The 27,115-nt window shown below is 38.5% G+C and overlaps 1 protein-coding gene across 1 annotated transcript in view; it reads left to right on the forward strand.

The window, feature by feature from the left end:
- Positions 1 to 27,115, forward strand: part of LOC133976672 (neural cell adhesion molecule 2-like) — a 268,406-nt gene that overhangs the window by 198,397 nt on the left and 42,894 nt on the right. The window contains 4 exon segments of the mRNA XM_062414931.1: positions 5,940 to 5,949; positions 11,440 to 11,557; positions 19,061 to 19,230; positions 25,814 to 25,959. Of these exon segments, the coding sequence (XP_062270915.1) occupies positions 5,940 to 5,949; positions 11,440 to 11,557; positions 19,061 to 19,230; positions 25,814 to 25,959 (444 nt within the window).

Raw genomic sequence — 27,115 nt, forward strand, 5'->3', positions numbered from 1 at the left:
GCCCGTGGCGAGATCGATTTTGTGGACATCGCTGTGGTTGTTAACGGTGAGTTAGTTTTCAAGTATTTACGCCAAGATTCATGATAACTGGAGGGGAACAGCTGTACAGCCAGACATTGCGGTGATTTAAAAGCCCCATGAAACAGAAGTTATCATGTATTTCCAAGTTAAACTGAATATTTCAGTGGTGTGCAGTTACAAGAGGGATTTAATCAAATCCTTTCCATTTTGATTAGACTGCTAAAGAGTGGATGGGATTGATTTTTTTGACATACATTTATAACAAAACTAAAGAAAAATGAACAACACAGGGACACAAGATTAAAACTGGGAAAATGTTTTTTTTCTTTTTATTTAAAGGATATTTTCAAGTTTTTCTTTAAACAACAGTCAGGTGAACAATTATTGCAGCTTTTGCTCGATGTAATTATTCCTTTTGTCCATGCTGACCATTAAAAGATTCCTTCCTAATGTGCTTTCAATGTAAATTATGGTGGACAAAGAGCACAGTCCTCTTTCTGTGCAAAAATATATTTAAATGCTTATCTGAAGCTAATATGAAGGTTTACCCATCCAATAAAGTGGATATCTTGAAAGTCCTTTTAGTGCCAAATTCCCCCTTTTATTACTAACCCTCCACTGGAGCTCAAAAGGGAAACAGTGTCCATGGAAACACAATAAGTGCACTATATACTAAAAAGACTTTAAATTTGTAAAGATATCCACTTTATCTGACCAACTCAGCCTGCTGAAGCCTCATATTAGCTTCATATAAAAACTTTTAAATACATTTTTGCACAGAATGAGGATTGTGGATTTTTTTTTCCCTCCGTTGCTTTATTGGAAACATGAAGGGATTTTTTAATGGTCAGTATTAGCAAGAGGAATGATTACAGTGAGTAAGATTTTCTTTTAATGTTCATCTGTATACATGATCATTGTTTTAAGACAGACTGGAAAAATTGTGAACCTGTCCTTTAATGGGATACTCCAGAGATTTGGGAATGTCCTTGTATACATTTGAAGATTCAAAAAAAGAAAGCTGAGCAGCAGACGCTGAGATATATGAACATCTAGTCCATAGTAATGGTAAAGCTCCAAAAATGCTGGATCCTACAATTACTATAATGCAACTGGATAGCAGCTAGAGACTCGAGCCCCTTGGCCAGTAACATGCTGAATTGTGAATCGAGCAGCTGAGAATTAACCACGTTTTATGGGTTGTTCTTGGTCGCACCAAGTTGTGCCCAGATGACTCAGCAGAATGAATGAATGGTTGAAGGCTGACACAGCTAATGAAAACTTTGTGAGCACTGTAAAGTCAGAAACCCTGATAAAAGCAGTTTGTCTGGTGAATTAAACAACATACTACAAGTATTGAGCTTTAATTGTCCACCTGCCTGCATCACAAATAGTCAAGAAATATTTGTTTCACAAGGAATAAAAAAAACAACAAAAGAAAACTTCAGATGGAGGTATTTTTATGGCATATTTGCTTGACCTTATCACAGTCGACTTCGGAGGTTACTCTATGTACTGCGTGTCTTTTTATGACCTTTTTTCCTAATTTGGGGTTTTACAGCACCAGGATTTGACAATCCAAACAATAAACCCCAAAGTTTACTCTAAGAAATTATAGACATTGTCAAAGTCCTTTTTTTCTGCTGTCTGCTAAGAATAAGAATGTGAAAAAAATCATCAAAAACATCTTACGCATCAAGCTTTAAAGGAAGCCATGCAGGCATCACATACACTGACAGTAGCAATTTAGATTCCAAGCAGACGCGCACTCCTCTCCGTGCACTGCTGACAGATTAGCATGCGTTAAGGATTGTGTTTTCACTTTCCTCTGCATACACAAGTTAATGTTGTTGTTGAGAACTGAACACCACTCATTCTTTTTCATCCTGGATCCTACAAGGCATTCAAGTCTGCAGATGCCCAAGGTTGAAAGTACAATAAGCCAGCGTGGTTAGCTCATCTCAATATACTGAACACAGCAGCAGCTTTGCTTGTCATTGGTTTTTTGAAAAAAAAACATATAAATCTTTGTCATATTCTTAAACACTTACTGAATAACAATGATTTGTCAGCATTAAAGGCATTCTATGCAGGATTTTCCTGTATATATCAATGAATAATCCCCTCAATCATCACTTATAACCCACTAGAAGTGTGTAGTGGTGTGTTTATCTGCAGAGACTCTGCCCTCTGCCTATATTTTCTTATTTTCTTATTATTTTGCTGTGTTCGGGGCGTTTATGGACTGCAGCCCTTGGGCAGTGGGTGTGTAGACCTCATTTAACTGGATGTAACCACTGTGCTCATGTTCTCAGCTCATTCTGGTGTCGTTGAGCTGGGGAGGAGGTCCAACTTGAAATGTGTTTAAAAACAGCAACTGGAAAATCCTGCATGGTATGCCTTTAAAAAGAACATTCTATATTTCCCTCTAACCGTTAATTAGTTGTTGATATAAAGACATGTACTGTATAACAGCATCGCAATGTAAGCTGTTGGTTCGTTAATAATCACAAAGTGTTGTTGAGCCTGTTACTAGACTACTATGACATGAAGCTGACATGTTGCAGAGCTTGTTTTTCAGTATTTTAATCCTCTGCAAATTCAAATAAGTGATTCTGAAATCGTACTTACTGATGTGCAGGCACTGTGCTGAAGATTCAGGTTGAATGTTGCCACATTCAGGAGTATCAGAACAGAGTTGTCAGCTGTGACACGCTCCACTGACTCACATAAGTTTGGCGTTGGCACACGTATAACAGGCCTCACTGTCTGCTACCATCGCTGTGATTTTTTTATTCTCTTTATTCTTTAATGTGATTGAAAATTTCAATTAGCGATGGCTTTGGGCTCTGCGGCCCAAAAATCGAAAGATGTCATTTTAATTTTCTCATTTGTCCTCATTTACAGTGAGTCACCTGGGACTGCTGAAGTGATTGAAATGTGATTTCACGAAATCCACGTGCGTCTTGTAACGGTTGAACAGCTGCATTATTGTCTCTGCCTATGTAATTCTCTCCCACCTAATGTAATAGTAGCGTGACCCACCGCCCAAAAACTATGAATTGCATTCAATTTTGCACACCACTTACCTCACTTCTGAGGAAGATCCAATAAGCTTGCTCAATGAGGCACGACCTATTATTGCAGCGACACGACACTTGCCATGTGGTGCTGAGACGGGACAAGCTGCGGAGCGCTTCGCCGAGCGGCCTGAGAAGAACATGCTCTCTGAGGGAGCCACACCCTGAGGGACAGTTTGATTGAACTTCACTTTACCTCAAGGAGACTCTTGTCTTTCTGTTGATCCCTAAGGAAACTCTCTCTAAGAAGTGCCGTTAGTGGAGCCTGAGGGACATGACAAAAGCTGATTTGTTGAAATACCATTTGGTACTCATAAAATGTATAAAGTACTTAAAGGAATCTAAGAGTTCATTAAAAGTAATGATTTAGTCCTAATATGGTACCATAGTGGCCCCAAAGGATGGTCTCTGGCTCAATATTAAAATTATGATGACATATATTTGTTTATTGACTTTCGTTTAAAATTATGGATAGCAAATGCAGAAAATAGTATAACTTTTTACCACCTGGTTCATGTGTATAGGTAAATAATATAGGGGCCCAATCTAGGTCAGGCCAAATCTTGCATATATTTTGCATTATTGCATGCACAGCAAAGATGTTAAAAAGCCCCTGCAGGCTGCAGTGCACCTCACCATAAGAACATGGTGCACTGTACATTTCCACTTTCAATTACACCCCTTATTAACATATGTGACCGTACAGGTGGGGGGAAAATAGGCTAGTTATATCTGTAATTACACCATTCTGTGGAAATACAGCGTGACAATAACTGTAACTCTCCAATATCACAACTGCACCATCTTTAATTCTGAATGAATAAATAATTGAGTCACAATTTGCATTAGGCTGCTTCTGGAATTGAATGAATTATGTTTAGCGCTCTAAGAGTGATCAATGTTTAATGTATTACTGCTATTTTTTATTTGTTGTAATACAATTTTTAACAAACAAATTTGGAAGTTTACCATCTTAAAACATGAAAATAGCCATTTTTAGAAGCTTCTGGCGTAGAAAACAGGGGAAAGAGAGTTGAGCTGAAGTTAACAAAACTGGAAAGGACACTTGAGCCCCTTTCACACTTGCAGTAATATCCCTGAAATGTTCAGGAACATTTCCTGCATGGGGTCATGTGTGAATGGGAGCAGGGATCCATATTCAGGGAAATCCTTACCCCATCTTCTTCTTCTATGAGTTTTATGGCAGTTGTCATCCATAGCAGTTGCATTACCGGGATCTGCTGGACTGCCATAGCATATACATAAATGGGCAAGATGGAAATGTCCCTTAATGTAGCTGCATGTGTGGATAGTGGAAATCACTAACAATGCCTGAGAGGTTATCCCAGTAATTTACCATGGAACTATGTGTAATAGAGGCTTTACTTAAATGCTAGCTACTGTCATGGATCCAGCAAGTATGAGTGCTCCACCTCAGTCAGGAGAAAGTGAGTTTTGTCACCCAGTCAGCTCCTCGTGGTAATGCCAAGAGACTTCAACCTAGTCTCTCTCTTTTACTCTACACATTTTTATTGATATGTGAAGTGTAAGTTGTGTCAGGATCGAGTGATGGATGTGCAGAGCGTAAATTGACTCAACTGACCTTCCTCTCACCAGATCAGATCACAAACGGACAGATCTTGCTTCCAGGTGTTTAAAACTCCACCTATGCTCTGTCTTATAGGCTTATAGGCTCTGCCATTTGCACAACCAACCTCTCGGAATGCTTTCTGTTCCCTGCCCTGAAGCTAGAGGTTTAAATCTCTTACTGAGAAGATCTGTGTTTCCAGGCTGTGAACCAAGGAGGAATTTGAATGTGCTCTCTCTACACCTCTGCCTTTAAATTCATCAGGCATGCCACTTGGAGAATTCACTTGGATTACTCACCTCCTTTGGGTTGTAATCATGATTTGGAGCAAGAGGAGCTATTTCACTGTAGCAGAGGATTTCTAGAGAAACACAAAGCCACCGGGTTTGTCAGAGAACATGCTGTATCAACAACAACCTGGATTGGTCTGACAACACAGAGGCCCTGAACACCAAAGCAGATAGAGATCGAGTTGATTGCTGGGAGGCCTAGGCATGTCAATGAATGCAACAGACTAAGCTACATGTTTTATCAATCACCCATGGACAGCACGCTGTTCTCTGTTGCGGGGCCTGGGGACGCAGCAGTGAGGTACGATAAACAAAACGGTGAGAAAAAGACAGAAACACTGTTGTCTTCTGTCTGAAGATCCTCGGAGGAAGCAGATAGAAGAAAGGATGAGGTCTAAACTGATGCAGCTGCGGGCTCCACCTCATCTCCTGAAGTACAACATGAAGCCCTTAAGGTGCTCTTTTGTGCCAGACTGGACATTGATTCTTGTTCATACAGCACTGCTGGCAGCCAACAGGGAAGGAGGTGAATCTGGATACTTTCCCTCACAAATCACCTTGGCCTGCCTTTTGGACTGATCCTATGCTGTCACTCTTTTTATTTTTTCTATCTTACTATTTTCTGGTGTATTAACCAAATTTCCACAATGGATCATCACAGTGTTTTCTTATCTTACATCAGTGTTTCATATATTTGCAGCCTGTCATATACGAGTTGTGAGCAGTTCAAGCAAAGAATGGTTTCCTCCTCTAAATGTATTACATTGTGGTATTTAATTAATTGTTCGAGGCTCAAAGAGATAAAACTATCTAAAACACTCAAAAGATCAGCCCAATTTGTGTTGGAGGACTTTTTTTCTTCGTTTCCAATCCTATTAATCATCTCACACCCCATTAGATTAATCTTGTGACACTTTAAAGGAGACCAGACCCCTAGGATGGGCACCACTGTCTCAGAAGAGCATAAATGGTTAAACATGAGAAAAAAAGAGAGAGATTAAACACGTTTTTGTCACTGCATTACTAATGCTGACCAATGTTCAACATTCATCAATGCAAAATAGATTGATGAAATTATGAATACCCAGCAAAACACTTCACATAAAGTGTGCAAGAAATAAAAATTCCCATAAAAAAGTTACATTTACAAACATGTACATCTGAAGGGCATAAAGCACTTACTTAAACAGATAGACGTCAATGTCTGAAAGGAGCTCAAGAAGCCCTCAGGTCAAGCTTACAGCTCTATGCCGACTTTATGTTTAATGAACTAATTAGCAGAAAAGTCTTGTTGAACAATGATATTGAGGAAGGAAAGACAGCTCAGTGTTAAACTTGCATTGGAGATGTCTCATACTTGATTATTCAGCCTCCCACTGACTCACAAAACTTGTCTGACAAAAGCTTTGATTATTCCATGTACCGTCTATGGATTCTTTCATTAATCTGCCTGTAAAAATGAAAGATTGCCTCTTGAGTCATTAGATTTTAGTTTCAACAGAAGTTAAACAGTTTTGTTTGTTTTTTTTTCCAAATCAAAAATGAAGTTGCTGCATTGGTTAGCTCGTAGCTGTGTTGATAGACTGATTGGATGCTTATAGTTAAATTTTATTGTGAACTAAAATTGAACCTGTTCAAGCGTTATATCCGGCCTGCAGCAACGATATGTCAGACGAAGTGTCAGCTCTGACTACTTCAGCATCATGTTAACAGACATAGCTTGAACCAGTCATGCACAACAACAACTTTCCTGGAAGCAGGGCTGAAATAGCTTACCTTATACTTTTTTCCTCCCTCCATGTGAAGTCATAAATATTCATGGGTCAGTTGATAAAAGAGTGGTTCCTTGCCCAGAAGCATGCTGGAATGAGGCTTTGCTGACCTGCTGTAGCTCCCAGTCTCCAGTCTACCATCAAAGCGGACTGTGGATGAGGATGATGGCTTATCAAGGAAAATGACCACCTGCTGACTGGCTAAACAACCTGAGGGCGAAGCAGCTCTGTCTAGAAAGGCGTAGAAAAATTCAGGAAGCGATTTCTGAAGGTACCACAGAGAAGTCATGTAAGCCTTTCATCTACTGCATGATACAATGCAGAGAAAAAGTAAAAAAACATTTTGGATTCCAACATGGATTAGACATTTATAAAGTGATTTCTTGTTGGATGTTTCTATTGTCCGTCCAGTAAAACTCCCCCACTGAACAGTTATTGGTTGAAAAAATGTTTTTTTCAACCAACTCATGGAGCTGCTTTTGCTTACTTCTGTCTGAAATCAAGGATTCATTGTTTAAAAAGTGATTTATGTAAATCTGCCGCTGTTATTGGAATATTAATAGAAAATTGGCATGATTTAAGAGTAATATGCTTTTGCTAAGTAAATATTGTCAACAAGTATTTAAAATAATAGAAGCGTTGGAGCACTCTAGGGTCCCTGCTTGCCCCTCTTAGTCTCACTTTTCAGCTCCCACACTCCTTCCACTGTTAGTTCAGTTTATCACCGCTATGTTTGTCCTTCATTTCATGACATGCAGCAATTTTTCAACCCTGAACGATGAGGGGAATCCAATTGAAATGAGACATATTTCAGCTGGACAAACATATTATTCTTCGCCTGTGTAATATCTGCATCAGACAGAGATGCTGCAGACCTGGCTCACTAGTTCACTCAATGAAATTAAATTTGTATTGATTATTAAACATCTTAACATTATAATTCATAAGTATGGCTCGCCACTGCCAACTTTTCCACTTCCCACCTTCATCAGTATCAAACATCTCTCTCTCTCCGTTTTGCTGACCCTCTAGCCACTGTAGTCATAGTTTGTTTCTATAGCAACGGATGGCGATGCAAAATGGACTAACTTCCTTATTCTCCCTGCATCCTTCCCAGACGTATCCACTTAATTACTGGTTTGCTCATTCACACAGTAGACCCACAATTTTCCCCTTTCCAGCTGTCAGTGAAATCTACTGGTTGTGTCCTTCAAGATTTATTAAATTATTTTGCAGTGGCAATAATAACGGCTGAGCGTTCAAGATGATAATTTAAATATAATGTTCTCTGGTTTGATTCCAGCTTATATGTTAATGTAGAAGGCAACACAAGTCCTCCATAGGCACTCCAGCAAAGGTTTTGTCTCCAATTGTTGCATTTCTAGTGGTGGTTATACGGTTGAAAGAACATTTCACAAGTCCTAAACGTTGATGATCCTCACTTCATCGAGACCGCTTAACAGAAAACAAGTCCTCTAGCTCCTCATTTAAATCTGTCCAAGTGAGTTTGTATCCTCCAATATGTTTGCAGTGCACACTCATGCTGGTGGGGATGTCTGTAAACTTCACATTATCTCCAACAGAGCCTCTGAAGTTTCAAGGATATGACTAATACATGAAGAATTCATAAAGCTTGCCAGATTCTTTTTGGACGCTTAAACCCTGTTGCTGATTTGCTCTTTTGAAGTCTTTCTGCTTGGCAGTGTGTCTCATTAACAGGCCTGTTTCAACAAGGCTCACTGATGTGTTGTGTTGCATAGGAAGAGAGGGACACTGGAGAATGGAGATCTATTGGCGTGGAAATCAATGGTTATCATGTCAGGCAGATGCTTGCTCCTCTCAGTCGCCGAGTCAGTACTATTGGAAAGGACTCATGGTGTTTGATTATTTGCTAAGGCCATTTTTATCCCTGAAAAGCTTTTTTTGCACCTTGATGTGTGTCTCTTTGCATGTGTGTGTGTGTGTGTGTGTGCTTTGTTAGGACCGCGTCTCCTTATCCATGCTTGTGTGTGTTGATTTTACTAACAAAAATGATGAACAGACATCAAGAGACAGCTCAGAGAGATTAGACACTGATGCACCACGAAGAGTCACTTACATTTTAATACTCACCAGTGTCGTTAGTGTAATTGATATTTTAAGAAAGACTGCAGCACACTGCAGAGTTTGATTGTGTCAGTGTTGTGCTTTGTTCTGATTATTATTCTTGATTCATTATCCCAAATATGTAAAATGTTGGGGGGTATTAACACCTTCCATCTGGTATTTCATCAAGACGGCATTTTAATGAGATTGTAAGCCATGTGTAATATTTAATTTTAACCTTATACCAACTTAGTTTTAGATCTACGTGGAATAAGTATTCAAATCACTTGGAGGACAAATTCAATTCATTAACTCTCAGTAACTCCTGAACCTTATTACGTTTTCTTCCCCATTTTTTTTTTTTTTTTTTTTTTTTTTTTACAGTTTTAGAATAGAAAAACAATTCAGCTTAGTTTACCCACAAAGTGGCACCTTTATTGCCTCTCAACCCATGTTCTTATGATCAGAAGGAAAACAAATGACGCTGAAGTGATATCACTGTGCAGCTGCCAATTTACCATAACACATATTTAACACAAGTGCAAACATTTGTTATGAAGGTTTCTATTTGCAGGATGAGCAAGCTTTCCAGACACGAAAGATGTCAAGATGTCTCTTTAAGACAATACGTTAGTGATTTCCTGACATTTCTATGCTGGTAACTGTGTGCGGATAATGTTGTACATACAATATTACATTACACCATCAGGTCTTTGACAAGTGCCATAGGGAGACATCTGTATTCGTTGCATTTTGACATTTGATTTCTTTTTTTGTTATCTTGTGACATTTTTGAAGGTGGGAAAGCTAAAATCTAATTACAATTGTATGTTTAGATCTCATTTACACCTTGTAATGACATAGATGCAATGACATGCTTAATGACATCTGATAACGGACTTTTGCATCTACACTTGGCATTAATAAGCTTTCTCGTTATCTCCATTTTTCCCACAGATCTCATTATGAAAATTAAATAGGTGGGGCTGGCGGACTAATTAACAAACATGGCATGTCCCAGTGTTGCTGCGGCTTTACTTATTTGTCTTTAGCTTTTTCGTTCAGGTTGCAGAGCTTGCTTAAGATTATGGGGAGCGGAGGAGTAAGATCCTAATGAGATGATTGAAACGGAAGAAAATAGATTTGAAATAGACAGTTGTGTTGTTTAAAAGACGACAGAAATATGAAAATTCAATGCTTTGTTTGTGAACACTGTGTAAGTTGCCCTGTGTTGCCTCTCGGATTTCCACCCTATAATAAGAACACATACAAAGTAGCTAATTATGAGAAAATGTAATTAATTTTGTTCCTCTTCTGCAACATGTTGTCTAAACAACAAACCTCAGGAGTGAGTTGTTCTCACCTAACCAACACGAGCAAACTGAAGGCGTAAATGCTCCAATAAGCTGCTCCAAACATGCTTAATCATGTTGTGATATTGGACAGAGCTGCAGCAGAGCGGTTATAGTGGGAGTAGAAGTAGTGTTAAGTACAGGCTTGAGAAATGGACTGATACGCCTGATAAACATGCTTGCGCCATAAAACTGTCATTGCCTTGTCACCGCAAAGGCAAACGGTGAAAAGAGTGAGCCTGTTCTCCCTCCGCTCTCCTTTTACTGAATGACAAGTTGACAGTCCTCAGCTGATTGGACAGCGGGGACACGCTGCTCGTCCCTGACAGCGCTCAACATATACTCTTGATAAAGTCGTCAAGACCTCTGCTGTTCATCAATACCGCTACTTGTAGAAGATTAGTAAGCCATGCTGTGCTTTTATATACACCATATATATTGCTGGTACATATGTCACCTTAAGCGTTTTTGGACACAAAAAAAATATCTGTAGAACGCAATGTGTGAAAATGTAGAACTCAAAGCAGTGGATTATTTATTTATAGTCAATTACATGTTGATATGCAATATATGGTGTTGGCTCAGGCACTGAAGCAAATCGCAGTAAAGTGTACTTTCCTTGTAAAAAGTAGACAATTTCTTCCATTTTAGACATAACAGAAAATATACAGTATATATCACATACCGGAGAGAGCACAGGCTTTTTCAGTTTGTACTGGTATGACTTTTCAGCAATGAAAGCTTCTAATTTTGCCTGTTCAGAAATGGGCCCAGCAGGACGAATAATAAGGCTCGAACACTTGACTGTGATTGAATAGGGGGGAAAAGCACTTGAAAAGAGAAGCAGTTTGTGTTTTTTTTTATTATTTTCTTTATTGATGGTAAACATTTTCTGTCTTGGCTTTGTTTATATGGATTTAGCTGAGCATTTCTGAATCAAACAATAGCATTATGGTTTCACACCACTGTGGCTCAGCTCCTTTTTTGTCTTTTTACCAAAGCTGGGTCAAAATGTTACTTAAAATCCCCATGGGATTACCAACAGAAGTAACGTTTTCAGTGACTGCTTACATACCATTTGCGAGGCCAATTTATTCCATGAAAATGTTAGCTTTCTGAATCTGGCTTCAGAGGCACTGAAATGTATTTTAGAATCTAGTCAGATGGTGGCTTTTAGTCTCAATTTGCTCAATCAACTCTCAGCACTCTTGCCTGATTGTGTTATTTTCTCTGCTGTCATTGTGTCTGCAGTCCCTCCTGTGCTGTCGGTGTCCCAGCAGTCCTTCAACGCTACAGCTGACTACCAGGAATCAGTCACCTTTACCTGCATCACCTCTGGATCTCCTGACCCTGTGGTCACATGGCACAGGTACCTTCAACTCTTTTAATACCTTCACAATAGTGTCAGGGCTTTGGAAACTGGTGGGTCCATGAAAATGCAGAATTACTGTATCCATGTAACAATGTAGACACCTGGACATTACATCAACTATATGATTGTTGAAAATGTCATTAATATGCTGAAAGACTGAAGGGATTGGCTCCTGTTCAGCCTGAAACAGTTAAAAACTAGAGGTGTGACAGGCTCACATTCATTGTGAAAGGAACCTTCAAAACAACATCCTGGCACTGCCCACCACCATTTATGACTCAAAAGTGGCCAAGCAGCACACCCTGGAGAAATTGAGGCAGTGCCAACTTAATGCAAATGTACTCTGACATGCTGGAGCGACAACCTTGAAACACCAATCACTCTTGTTTTGATTCCCTCGGGTAAAAAGGAAGCTTAGCTGTTTTCTGCTCTGACTGGACTGTGTAAAAGCACTTCAAACAAATGGGAGAAAAGCTTCCCTATTCAGTATAATATAATTTAACAAGCTACTCTGGCTTAAAAAGAAAAATGATGCATGGAGACACATTACTCAGGATATGAACTTCTTTGTTGTGTGCTAGTATGCTTTAAACAGGAGAAAATAACCAATCACTGCTTAATATGTAAATGAATTTCTTAACATGATCACCCAAACTCTTTATTAGTCTTACAGTGTAAACCAGTTGTATTAGCTTTTATTTTTACCTGTTAAGATGTTAATATTTTCTTGAACAAAGCACAGTCAACCTGCATATTTTCTGTTGTAATTTTTTGGTTACAGATCGACTAGATGTATTTTCACAGCTCTAACTGAGGAATTTATAGTCCACCCTCGCATATCGCTGTCAGCAACCGCACAATAATATCACATGCCACATAGCAGCAGTGTGAAAATTTGCACCTGAAGAGCATTTGACACCCCGCTATCCACTCTACACCTCGACATCAAGTAATTAGCTTGCACCCACTCAGCAGCCTATCGTGACAAGCTATTTGCATCTATTGATAACACTTTATTCCCACTGAAGTTCAGTGCTTTCTACTTCTAATGCACTTTTGTTTTTTTCTTCTTCTAGCTAATTTATCTTAATGGACCATAGCAGTGTTTTTATATGTTTAGCCCATTTAGTACAAATCAATTATACCCTATATGACTGCTGACTGTTACATTTTCGATCTTTTTAAATGTGCACTTCCCACCTTCGAGGCAGCAATTAATTTCCCTACAGTTCAACTTGCATGGGGTTCACACTCTCTTCAACTAATCCATCAAAGTTAACAAACGCATGCATGTCTGATTTTAATTGTATTTTTCTAATATCATCACGAAGATCAGTTTGTACCAACAGCTGCATTATCCTACAATGGTGATGCAACACTGACAAGAAACATGGTTAACAAGATATATCTGTTATTTTCATTGTGATGTATTACCTTCCTCCAGCAAGTTTCAGGTTTCTGTAAGTTGTCATGCTGCACTGAAATGAATGGAAATGAATGGCTGCCTGGGAAGACAACACATTCAAAATATAGCTATACTGTTGATATACTTTATGTATTGTGAATATAACATACGGTATGCCAGCAGTGTCAATAATGTCATGCTGTTGGACAAGTGACACATTCTTTATAACTACAGCTTTACAATCAGAAAGAAAGAAAAGTGTGAAATGATGGCTGGTGTAATAACCCTTAACTATAGCTCTGAACTGAACAGAATGACACATAACGTTTAAGTGTGAAGTCTTAAACGCCCCACTAACAGCAGCTGTCAGCATTTTCCATTTCAAATTATTATTTTCTGTCTTTAGCAATCACGTGTTGTTATCTTTATTGCAGAGTACAAGAGTTTGATTGTACTTTCTTTTCTTTTTTGCAAATATTCATTAGGTATAATGTGTACTTTACAGTTAGTGATGGCCTACAAAAGGTTCACATGTAGAGCTTGTGAACAGCAAGTAGAAGCCAGAAGCACAGTCAGAACTGCCTGAGTAAAGTAAGGCAATACATTTAATGAATATGCAGGAAATAGTGACATTGTGAAATAGGCTACTGGGAAAAAAAATGTTGTAGTGACAATTACAACAAAAAAATATAGCAAGAGTTGTCTTGGATATTTGCTTTGGAATACAGTGGCACAACTTCATTAATTTCTTTCAAGGTTTTGTTGCTCAGTAATTACCATTTTGTTTTAAACAGTATTAAAACACAGGTTTATTTTTCCTTATAAGTATTTTCAGTGCTACACATAGGTTATTCTGGGGACACAGGAAAAGAGAGCACACATCGACTGAGTCAGACTATGTAGATCAAAGGGTCAACAAGAAGATATCTGCATTTGCATATTTACTGTATCACCTAAACTAAAAAGGTCACATATTCCAGCATTTACATGATGGCAGGAACATTGTACAGCTACAATACTCATCTAGACTGAGATTAATGCATCAGTTCGGTATTTTGGGTCACGTTGTTTTCATGACTGATAACAGCATAATATGAGCTGAAGCGCCTGTGTTGTAGTTTTGAAAGATAAGTCGGTCATGGCTGAAAGAAGCAAAGTTTGAAGACACTGCACAGCTGGAAACAACCCCAGATTTGTAAACCTTATTCATCTCCTTCTCTAGTTTTCAACCCCAACAACAGAAGTTATATTTACTCCTGAGTGTATTACCTTGTCTTTCAGTGATAGAGCAAACCAGCAAAATGTGATTTTAATGATTTAACAGCATGCATAATATAACACAGTAAAATTTCACAGTTAGGATGTGTGGATCTTGGTAAATATATATATGTGTGTATGTGTGTGTGTCTGCTATAGTGATTAAATGTTGCTTTCTAATTGAGACCATCCATGTGACAGCTTTGTGCCTACACTATTATTTTAATTGCGCCCTCTTTTTGTGTCATCATTGCAAATTAAGTTATATTTGGTTTAATAATTACAAAGAGAAAGTGAAATGTAATGAAACCTGTTCATCTGTAGAAAATTGCATCTTTATTCTGTTTGCTTCTTTTATACATAAAACCACACACAATTCAAATGTGTGTATAGACGCTGCGATCATTGTTATGCTTAAGATGGTAAAAAACTCACTTGCAGATGAAGCAGCAACCAAAATCAGGGTATTTTCATGGCGGGGATTGTCTCTGTTTGCATCACCTAATGTCAAATTAATTCACAATATAGTTATAGAGTTTTACCACAGTGAAGCCTGTTACACAAAACATTGGAGGAAGAGGGAACATGCTAGCACTGGGTAATTATGTTTACTCCACTTTCTGTCAGAACTGTACGACATTTACTTGTACTAGTCACTTATTATTCAAAGTAATGAGCTATCAGAATCAATCATGACAATTATAGTACTTTGTTGACACTTTTTTGTGTGTAATATTCTGACTACACTCATGTAAAATAACATGTGTGACAACCTCATCTGTCGTTTATCCTCCTCTATTTCATTAATGTATCCAATTAAGTTCATTGCAGATATTCATATTCATATGATGCAAAACAGCACAAGCACAGAGACATATTTGGATTGTATTTATCTCCCACAGAACAGGGTTATATAAAATGTGAGCACCCTCCTTTTGGACCCTCCAGCTCTCTGCCCCCTCGAAGTCCAGCACTGCCAACATAGCTAGCTATTGGTCAAATGCATGAATTTGGATGTCAAAGTCAACCAAAGTTAAACTTGCTGCAAAATCATTTTCCCCTGCAGGTGAATCCACTCATTCAGATTTAAATTAATCGATTTTGCTGCAAAACCTTGCCGTTATTAAATGCTCGTTTGCCTGTTAATTAATGTACAGCATGATGCTTTGTTTTGATGTACCGCTCCATAAAACCTCAAGCTAAAAGGAAAATATTTGTGTATCCACTTCACTGTAATCCAGGCTTACATTTTTCAAGTGGCTTAATAAAATGTAAAGCATTTGTCAAGGGTAAATGGCTTCCTCTCACTTTAGAAACAGCATCGCTTCAACTGTAACTCAACGCTGATCATAAACTCTGTCGTGTCCACTGACTGTCAACCGTTTTAGTGTATTCACCTTCATTTTTCAAGTCGGTAAATCCTGCGTGTCAATCAGAGACTGCAGAATTAAAAGGCGTCGCATCACAACAAAACAATCAACTCCGGCGTGAACAACAATCACAACCCAATGTGTTTTTTTCTTTTAATGCCACCCCTCCCAGTGTCCTCCAGCCTCCCAGTTGCATTTCCTGTCAGTGTGAGATTTCACCTTGTCCTCTGTGCATCTCGGGTAATGGACTACCTGTCAGCAGTCAGTCAGTATAATGACATTCAGTGCTGCAGCCCGTCCTGTACTGTCCGTTCCAAAGATGAGGCCTCTCTTCATTTCCTCTTTGGCTTGCCAGAGTTATTATTACTTGGCTTTGGTGTTTCCTCTGTCGATTTTCAATTATCCTCCCTCCTGCTTTTCCTACAGTATGTGAGGCAGGAGCCCAGGTCTCGTCACACAATATTATTATGTTTGTGTGTGCATGTGTCTGGATCTAGAAACCTCCACATTTAAAATTCCCAAAAATAATAAGATTTTTTTTTTCTGTCACATTGAAACCATACAAAGAAGTCACTTAATGTATTTAGAGGTATGCATTATTAAGCTCATTCTGGGATTCCATTTACAAAATAGCTCATGAGGTTAAAATGCAGGATGTTAGTTTTAGATTGAGGGCATTATCATCCATATCGAATGAACAGGTAAAAATAAAAATGTGTTTTCATACCCATTCTTTGTTTTTTTTGGGGTAGTATTTGGGCAGATTAATATTAACCAGTAAACATCAGGCTTTTTACCCAAAGCTGTATTTATTTGAAATTTTTATTCATGCTCTTATCCCTACTTCACATTCACACTCACCTTGGACTCACACGCCCAGTACAACCACTGTTGGTCACTGAAGTAGCCTCTGGTTAAGTGCCTTGCTCAAGGACACTCAGATTTGGGTTGCTGAGGGAGAGAAGAGCATTATATATTCAATTTGCCCATCTGCATTTTCCCATCTGTTCTGGGAACTCAAACCACTTCCCTCTCAGCCACAACACCAGCCTACGTCTGACCTCTGGACTCGACTCTCAGTTTCCAGTATATCAGTGTGAGAATTAATATCTATCCTGTCTGCTTGTGTCTTAAAGCGATAGTTCACTATCTGAATAATTCAACTTTTCTTACTTTTATAAATGGGAAAAATATATTGATGTCTTTTGTCTATCTTTGTTTTGATGTTATACTGAGCAGTTATTTTTAGCTTATTTAAATTATTGGATACTTATGGGAGACTGTTGTCCAAGGAAAAATGTGCAAGTGCCCCAAATTGACATGTATTTAAGTTCGAGTGAAATAAACCCTCTAATGGTCACATCAATTACAATGGAAGCAAAGTAGGAAATCAATGTTAAAGTCATTGGACTTAGAAATGGGAGCTTGCTGTTCAAGTTTCACATTTCAAACAGTTTTTTAAAAACCAGAACCACAACTGTCTCCTAACCTAAAGAAGGTCTTTTTAACCCAAACGGCATTGCTTAATAATATCATCCTGCCCTTTACTGCGTTGGGTATCAGATTAGATTAGGTATCAGCTTGTATGTGCATAGAAAGTATTTTGTCGTTTAATTTGGAGGACTTGTTGGGGAGTAAGTAGCAGTTGAAATGTTAATGCTTTGTGCTCATTAGCCTACATTTAATAGGGTTTCTTTACAGCACCAGGACATCATCATTTGGAAGTATTGTTGTGAACTGTACTGTAGGCTGCAACTAACAGTCGTATTATTTAGTTATTGTAATATCTGTTATTCTGCCTGTAGTGCTGGTTTATCCAAAGTAAACTTGCCACTCAATTCTGCTATTTAAACTTTTTAAACTATTTAAACCTTTCACTAAATCCTTACCCTTACTACATCCAAATGAGCTTATTCCTCACATATCTATGCCTTTATTGGTTATTCAACTATAGACAAGACTCTATGCTGACTAACGTTAACTGAGGTCACATAGTCTGTACGCAGGTTACTTTCTATCTATTCTAAAAAGGGAGCAGTCTGACCACCTGCACAAAGCTTGGCATATCTCCAACTGACCTTGTCTATCATAGGATAAAGTGAGCCTTATCATATCCCAGCCAACCTCAGTGGACAGACAGATGAATCACTCTGAAAGAGACAGGTCCTGACCTACTGCTCCCAGGATAGAAAATGACCAGAGAATTTAGCTTATAAAAACCGCTAATAGTAGCTCTTAGATATTAGCATAAAAACACTACATACTGATTAAGACACTTAAACTGGCAATTTAAGGTCTGTAATCATTGTTAAGAATGTAAAAAATAAAACAGCATATTATTCAATCATTGTTACATGGTTCTCATCATGTTCTGTTCTCCAGAGTAGTTATTGCAAAAAGTGATCAATACACAGAAGCATTTACACATCATAAGTAACACACTGTAGAGTATTGAACCTATGCACTTTGTGTATTGTTCTCTATGTTAACTACATGATTGTATAATAGGTCAGAAAACAGTGAAAAATACCCAGTTAACATCTTTTTTTTTTGCTTGTGTCCCAATTTCAAGGTGATTAAGTTTACTATCATTGAAAACTATTAATAATGATTGCATTCAACGAGCTAGTAGCAGTGAATTTGGTTGATTTTTGCTTTAAAAATGATAAGCAGTTGCCTCTAGCAGGTTCAACCATATGGTGCAGGTTAACAGAAAAGGAATATCTGTTGTATCTTTGGAGAGATTTAACAGCTTTGATTGCTATTTCTACTTGATCACACACTTTAGTCATCCACTAATTGAGCTGCATGCAAATAACTTAAAACGGCATCCATGCCCACACCATTACACCTCTGCTATGAAAATTAAATATAGACAGTGATCAATCTGGTAGTTGCTTTTTTTCCAGAGTAATTTTCCAACAGAGTCCAATAAGAAAAGACATTAAGTCGGTACTGTATTCCACACTGCACCACACCACACCAGAGTCATTTAGCAGTGCATTTAGTGCTGCAGTCCATAACAGAATATACACAACAACACAAGTGAGCTGTGACAAGACTGAAACACTGTCTGAGCATATGAAGAGGATAGTTTTCTAGAAGGAAGAGTTTGAGAAGTTGAAATTCTACAGATTCATTGAACTATAGTTACAGTATTTCAGTTATAGTATGATAAGTCTACCTGGAACAATACTTTCATCACGCTTGAAAGGGTTTCTATAAAAAGTACAGTTTTGTTTTTGGAACTGCATATGTGCTATAGATAGAAATAGCTTCAAGTTGAACCTGTCTGTGTTTAACCTCTCTCTCTCTCTCTCTCTCTCTCTCTCCCTATGGGATACAAAGTGTTAAGATTATACATCTGTAACATCAAGCATGTGCTGCAGTGTGAATTGTGCTGAGGTCACTGTCAAGTCTCACTCAGCTGTGCCGTGTGTGAACGTTTTTGCTTTTCCGTTTGTGCAGGATAGGCAAGCAGCTGGAGCCATCGGAGCAGTACATTGTCAACAGGCTGGAAGGAGGGAGGGGCATGTTAACCATCCGCAACATCCGCCAGGGTGACGGGGGAACCTACACCTGCAAGGCCACGAACAAGGCAGGGTCTCAGGAAAGAGAGATCTTCCTCAAAGTGTTCGGTAAGGACAAAGAAAACAGAACATCAGTCATTATTAAAGTAGAAATAAAGCAACTTAGTTATAAATACTGAGTGGAATCTACTTTTATAGTTAAAGAACGGTGCTTGTTTGGTGTTATTAGTCAGGAACCATTTGAGAGGCAAAACATGCAGATAATACTTACTTAAATGCAACAGTGCAAACAAATTGGCTTAATAAAGTGTATAAATTATTGGATACAGATTCACACTTTTCCCAAGGGGTTATCGTTGTGGTTACGGCAATTCAGCATCTGATTTCACCCATTTGTTGCATCACTGCAGCTCTAAGTGGAAATACAGTATTGAGCATTAACAGGCCATATCTTTCTTAAATGATTTCCCCCACAGTCATCGTGTTTACATTCTTTCATTCATTTTTTAATATAAAGCTCAACAAGTTTGCCTTGTCTTATTAGTGGATGTAAGACTATTTAAATGGAAGGAATACCCAATCAGATTATGTTTGTTATTTCATTCGGTGTGATAGAAACCTGTTATTATACGATCATTGTTACTGAAAAGGAGCAGATTATTCACCCTTTTTTCAAGCATCAGAAACTTGTAGGATGAATCACAAACTAATCAATCAAAGTTCGTGTGTCTTGTCTCTATCAGGTGTGTTCATACATGTAGCTGCTGTAGTCTCATTGTGTGTATAGGCTCTGTTGAAGGCTCTTAACACCTAATGGAGAATTATAAATCCGCCTCAAGAGGGTTGGTCCACGCACGTTAGAATAATAAAGAAATACATTAGTAACCAAGTTTTAAGTATCCATCTCCAAGATCTCTTTTTATACCCCAGCACAATGGGGATGAATTTAATTGAATCCAGTAATTCAAAAACTACATTTATATTTTTCCATTTATATTATTTTTCTTTTCTTTCCATTCTTTCACCCTCTGTTGTACAGGAGTTGTAAATGTTAGAAATCTCAGAGAGAGATCACAAAATCTGGTCAAAAACACCACATACTTGAAATGTCTCCTAATGTTTAAAAAGTTTGCATATTTTTCATCATGGATGCTTTTAGGTATACCAGCCTTGAATAATGTTTTATGTTGATCCATAAAGCTTTATTGTAAGGGTGTTGAAAAAAAAACAGTTTTTCATGAGCACAAATGTCCAAATATCCTCCTCATCCTTTTACAATAACAACTGCATCAATGTGATATATTTCTCCTGAAAGGAAATATTTCATTTATTGCTTCTTATTTAAATTACTGCACTCCTCATGAAAAAAAAATAAAAATCAATTTATATTTTCATAAACCTGCTGGCTATTTCCTCGCAGATCACTCTGATAGTGAGTATTCTGCTCATGAAAATGTATGGAGATTCGTGCTCTAGTCATCAACATCCTTTCAAGATGGGAGAAGCGCTTGTTCTTCAAAATGCACATTTAAATGAAGAAGTTAAAGGGGGAGGGAGGAGTTCAGCTTTTCACTGTGCAGTGGGGAAACTCAGTTGTAAGTTAGTTTTATTACCTTTGACAGCACAGGCGGGAGGAGAGGGCATTTAAGTCAGATGGTGTGTTTGTGCTGGTGTGTATTTGTTTCTCATTCATGTTTAAGACACCAGATGCGACAAATGTTCCCTTTTATGTTTACCTGATTATAGGTGATCGACTTTGCCTAGGTAATGAGTTTTTCAGCTGCAAATGAGATGAAAGATGTGGGAAAAAGGTGTGTTTCAGAAATCCGAATGTATTTCTTGAAGAGGTGATTTTTCATTTCCCTTCAGAGAATGGGGATTGAGTTGTTAAAAGGTGCACCAGCTGCTGGATATTCATTTTCACAAAAGGGTTTCTAGACCCATGACCATGTGTTGCCACAAACAGGTTATTGTGGCCATTAATAGCTCAAAACCTATTCATTCCTCTTTCACATTCACATCCAGGGACCCGTATCACTGCGGTGTGTTGACTGGCTGCTACGAAGCGTCGCCATAGCAGCTCTTGAGATGTAAATACTAAAGGTGCTTCCAGCTACTGTCAAGCCATCAGGGATTATGTCAAGTTGTCTTGCTTTTAAGGCTCCAGGTCATTCAATACTTTAAAGCAAAAAAATCCACAATTTTTCACTGTTAAGAAATAGCCACATTTCTTTTCTTGGTTAGTATTTAGTTATGCTATACGTCTAAATAGAGATATCTCAACAACGGTATGATGGATTGCCATGACATTTTCTACAGATATTCATGATCCCAACTAAAGGGACCTTGCTGAGTTTGGTGATCGTCTGAACTTTTCTGACTTTTTAGCACCAACCTGAAAAGGACATTTTTGTTTTTTAGTGACATATCTCAGCAAGCATGGGATGTGTTGTCATGAAAACTTCTACATTCATTCCGTAGCATAAATTGTAATAACTTGATGATGATGATGATTTCCTGCTTTCATCTACCACTATCGTCAGATCAAAAACACTTTGGGTCATGACTAAATATCATCAAAACTGGTGACATTCCCATCAATATGTCACAATTTGTTACTTTGTAGTAGCAAAAGTTTGCATTATTACATGTTAAACTAAGTCTGTAAACTCTATAACTGCTACTGTAAACATACTGTGATTGTGAGCATGTTTGCATTTAGCTCAAATCACCACTCTGCGTATGTGAACAATGTATAATTTCCACATCTGCATGGGTGCAACATTCCATAAGACTCTGCTTGACACAGATTTCTTCCCATGTCTGCAAAGGTGCACAGCCCAAAAATGATGACCAGCAGGCTGTCTGAGCAGATTTTACACACCCAAAAATGTCTGAACACATATGTAAATGTAGACAGCCAATGTGGATTAAACAGTGCAGATTTGTGTTTTTTTTCAGTTGTGTGTTTTCTCGTTGTTTTGACAGATACCTACCAATATTTTGGACAAGTTGACAGTTTGATAGGAGGCGCTTCTTCTCCTATCGGTAAATGTCAGGTTTTGGTAAAAGAGAGAGGTCTTTTTTCTAAACTTGTAGAAGGTAGAGATACCCATCTCTCTTCAGCTGCAGTTTACATCTTCTAGATGTGTGGTGTCATTACTGTCAGTAGTAAAACAACATGCAGCAGTTTTGTCTTTGCACATTTTACTTTTTGTTGACTAGAAACAAATAATATCTCCACATCCACTATTCAGGATGTAAAATATAATCAGAACAAGAAAGGAAAGTGAAAAAGCAGTAAATTACTAAACCAGAAATCACAGGCTGACAATACATAATAGAACAGTGTCTGATAGTGTATTATTTGTAGTTTAAACCCACTAAGTTCGTAGTGTTACAAGAGGCATCAGGGATGACAGCAGTGAATCTGTGCTGACATTTGCTTTGTGGATCTGCACAGCTAAAACAACAAATACACACATTTGGTGTTCTGATACCTGTCAGAGTGGGAGGGATAAGAGCTTCACAAAATGTCAAATATTGCTATCGAGGGGGGGATGAAAATATTGTTCAGCTACATGAAAAAGCAGCATTTGGGGTAATTTTGAGCCTTTTCCTGCAGAAATGGCAACACAGAAACATAAGTGCTTTATAAGACAACAATGAGTCAAAATGGACCAAAACTGTGTCTCCAGTGTTGAAAGAACAATCAGTTATATCAGTCACTTTTTGTTCTAAAACTGACATTAATGGCTTTTTCACACTGTTGTGCTTTTTAATATGAACGTCAGGATTGACACTATGAAGTCGTTAAATACAGCATTTACAGTTTTAATCATTATAATACCTGCAATTATTGTAATAGTTGTAATTATAGTTATTAACACATGCAAACGTTGTTTTTTTTAGCTTGTTTTTCTATTGTATTGGGATACAAGGAAATGTACAGAAGCTCATTTAAATTTACAAATCAAACTGAAAAGAATACACTCCCATATACTTCAAAACCTGGAAGGTCAAATTAATTCAGGATTTTTATCTTTCCAAGACACAAATGCTTCTCAGTTCATTCTCATTTAGAGTTGAAATGTTTTAGATAATGTGTTATTAATAATGTTCCCTGCAGAGTGGTTTTTGCACCGCGCTTGATAAAGAGATGTTTTTTTTTTCCATTTAATATTTGCATGATGAAGGGCATCTGGGGCAAAACGTCTGCAGATAAGGCAGTGATGAAGAACTGGTTCACGCCGGTCTCAGTACTATTAACAGTTTGATCTGAACGTGTGTGTGTGGGTGTGAGGACTGTGAATTGTGTATTTTGTACTATCTGTGTGTATGGCTGACTCCATACATGTGTGTTTCTGAAAACCCATCAAAAGGTTTAATAGATGTGAACAATCATCTAAAGTGCTCCTCACATCTTCATCTCTGCAGAAATCATCCAAACAAGTCATTTAGTCTCATTTTGGTACTTTAAAGCTCCTTTTTCTTAGAACAAGAAAAAAACTTTTATGCTAATGGGATGAGATAATCTTCCTTGTTCCCACTAGAGCTTCCTTCTGTCTTGACACAAAACAAAATCGGGCAGATTGTTGCACTCTTATCAGGAAAAACACAATTGATCGTAGATTTTTTTTCTGAAGTAAGCTGGTTTGTTTTAGAAATTAGTGTCATTATCTTTTACTTATTGGCAAATCTGCTTGGCTTGTTTTAGGAAAACAAGATTTTGGAACTCAGTTGTAGACCAAATAACTCATTAGTATGTAAATGTTGTCTCCTGGAGTGAGTGCTGAAAAAGCCTTTGGTTTTATGTTGAAGGAAAATCATGTTTTGGCCATCATTTCTATCTGGTATGACACTGTACTTGCAGGGTGAATTGTAAAAGTTTTACAAAGAAAGAAAAAGCAAGCAGTCATTGGCCACTTGCTTATTTGGAAGAGAAAATGAATGCAGCTGTTGCCCAACTTACAGTTGTGCTTAAATGTTTTCTGTGCAGTGAGGGATTAATGGAGTGTTGCTTGTAGGCAGAGCACTGAAGTTACACCAGCATTGGTTAGCTCGTTCTTTAGCATCAGCAGATAGATAACACACACACACACACACACACACACACTTTCATACAGTGGCTTTATGACCTGACACTTCTCACCGACTACTCCGCTAATTCCCTCAAACAGTTAGTTTACTTCATTTGTCGCACTTCACCTTTTGCTCTAAGCTTTATTGTTGACTTTACAAAGCTCTAGTGTTCATATGTGGGTTAAGGAGGGATTAGTTTACCCTTCAAAGTCCTGATGGCTGCTCAGATTCTTTGACGGTCCTTCAAAGAGCAGAGCAAACTCTTAAGCGTGTTAGAATTTGCTGCAAAAAGTAAATTAAGATTTTGGGCGTGGTTCATCGATCTCCATTGGACTTCATCGTAGTGATGTTGATCTCAGTAATTGAGTGTCTGCTTAGTTCCAACGCACCACAATATCGAGTGATGGAGTTGCCAGAGTTTAAACCCACCTGAATCTGATAAAGAGATTTCAGTGTTATCATAACTGGTAGAAATGATTGGCCAAATTATCAAATATAGATCAAATCATGCAATGAATTGGATTGAGTCGGAATGAGGGTTAGTTTGGGTCAACTATAACCCAGTTTGGTTCATAGTCATGCAGTGAAGTTCTTTCTATTCCCAGAACATTGATCTATTCACCAAAGGCCCTCGCAGGTATACCAACGTGTGTATGTGTGTGTTTGTGTGTGCCTGTGTGTATGTTTGTGTGTCCTCGTGTTTTGACAAGCTCCCAAAATCCCTTGAGATGGCTTCGCCACCCTGAGGTAGAAGCCAAGTGAAATTGCAAAAACACTTCCCAGCCCACTCACCCCCAACGCCCCCCACTCCTGGGGCGGTGTTAAAAGCCTTCAATGGAGTAGTCACTATTTTTTCCATTCACTTCCTCTCTCCGTTTGGATTTAATGCCATGCTACTTTGCAAGCACCCTGTTAAGGACTTAAGTGCGGTGTATGGTGGAAGGGGAGGGGGGAGCAATCCATGATTCATGTGACATGCTCTGTGCCCTTGACATGCATGGTGTTCCAGAGCTTGCTTAGAGCACCTTATCAGGAAGAAGCGAGCAGGGAGCAGCCCCCAATGGCATGCTTTTCAGCACTTATCCCGGTGCTCGCTCAGCGTCAAAAGCAAATCACACGGTGCTGGAGAGGCATCCGTCCAAACAAAAATCTATATTTATTTAAAACAAAAAGGGTGGAACACACACGGAAAGAGAGGCGGATTTCGATATGTTGTCGTCTTTTAAACTCTAGCAAAGTCCGTTTTTGTGCTGTTATCTAGGCCAAAGGATCCACGCGAAATAGGCCAGAGGGCATGCTTTCCCCGCGATGCGAAAACCGGAGAGTACGACAGCAGTATATAAATGATCTTGGCCCAGACTGTCAGTACCAAAGTCATGCATCAGCTCTGTGTTTAAACCCTGTGGTATAGCCTTCCTCTCCCCTCCCTTATGAGTTAGATCTTTGACAGTTTCTCTCCTGTGCTCCCTTTTACTCACTCACTCCCCTCACCCTTTCCTCCTCTATCACACCGATTCCCCCTGCCTTTCGATCTATTCTTCTGCACTCATCTAATTTTTTGTCTCTTATTCATGTCCCCTTTTCCACCACCGTCCTCCATGGCCTCCAGTCCAGCCCCATATCACCCAGCTGAAAAACGTGACAGCGGTGGAGGGCAGCGCCGCCATGATCTCCTGCGTGGCTGAGGGCGAGCCTCTGCCCGACATTTCTTGGAGGAGAGCCAGCAACGGTCAGACCTTCGTGGACGGAGACAAGGTAGAAACTGCCAGAAAGTCCATCTGGCTCTGTTTATGTGTGCAGCATCATACAGTACTGGATAGAGCTTTATGACACATGGGGTGAGCTACTTAGAAAGCACAGAGCATTAAAAAGGGGAATAAATTCACCAGTACTAGATCCACTTTATGTTAAAGGGGACATATCACACACATTTTCAAGTCTATATTTATATTCTGGGGCTCTTCTGGAATATCTTTGCATGATTTACAGTTAAAAAACCCTCTTTATTCACCTTATACTGGCTCTTTATGCAGCCCCTCAGTTCAGCCTCTGTCTGAAATAGGCTGTTTTAGCTCCTGTCTCTTTAAGCCCTTTAGCAGACTTTCACCAGCTCCAGAGGCAAACAGTAGTGGTCAGATGCTCATCATAGAAGCTTCTCAAATACATCCATGTTCAAGCCTGAATGCAACCTGAAATATGCAAGTGGACGACATGAACAGCCATAGCAACAAAGGTGGATAAACCCTAACCCTAACTCATGTGCAAACAATCTGACATAAGCTCTTGATTAGGAAGTAAAGGTAACTTACATGCATGCACGTCATGTTAACATCTGATATTATAACAGTAAATAAATGACATAAAATCACAAAAAGCATGATATGTCCCCTTTAAATAGTATACAAATAAACCTATAGGTGTATATGGCATTTCCTTTGAATTACATTTTCACTTCATATTGGACACCTGCAACGAAGTATAACCAGGATACAATCTACCCTTGCACCTTTCTAACAGTCACACCAAAAAGTAAACTTTTCAGAGGAATTGTACTTCAGTGGTTTGCGACCTTTTTGACAGCTGAGCATATGAGTTTGACTCCATCTTGGGTCAACGCCTGCCACCATCAATCCAAACAGAGGAAAGGTGAGATGAATGAAGCCGAAATGTTTGTTTTAGAGAGAAATGGGTGAGAGAACTTCCGCAACACTTCTACAGTATTTATTGCAGGCTTTGTATTGTTTTCTCCAACCCCCTGCATTGTATAATACTATAATAAGTATATAAACTACATCCATCTACACTTTCAAACCTGCATATTATATTTGTTTTTGTATATCTTGAAACATGTCTCTGATATGAGAATGAATATAAGTGAAAAGCTTGTATTTGCCAAATGTCAACTCTAAAT

The sequence above is a fragment of the Scomber scombrus genome, chromosome 24 (genome assembly GCF_963691925.1).
Source record: "Scomber scombrus chromosome 24, fScoSco1.1, whole genome shotgun sequence".
In the NCBI taxonomy this organism is placed as follows: Eukaryota; Metazoa; Chordata; class Actinopteri; order Scombriformes; family Scombridae; genus Scomber; species Scomber scombrus.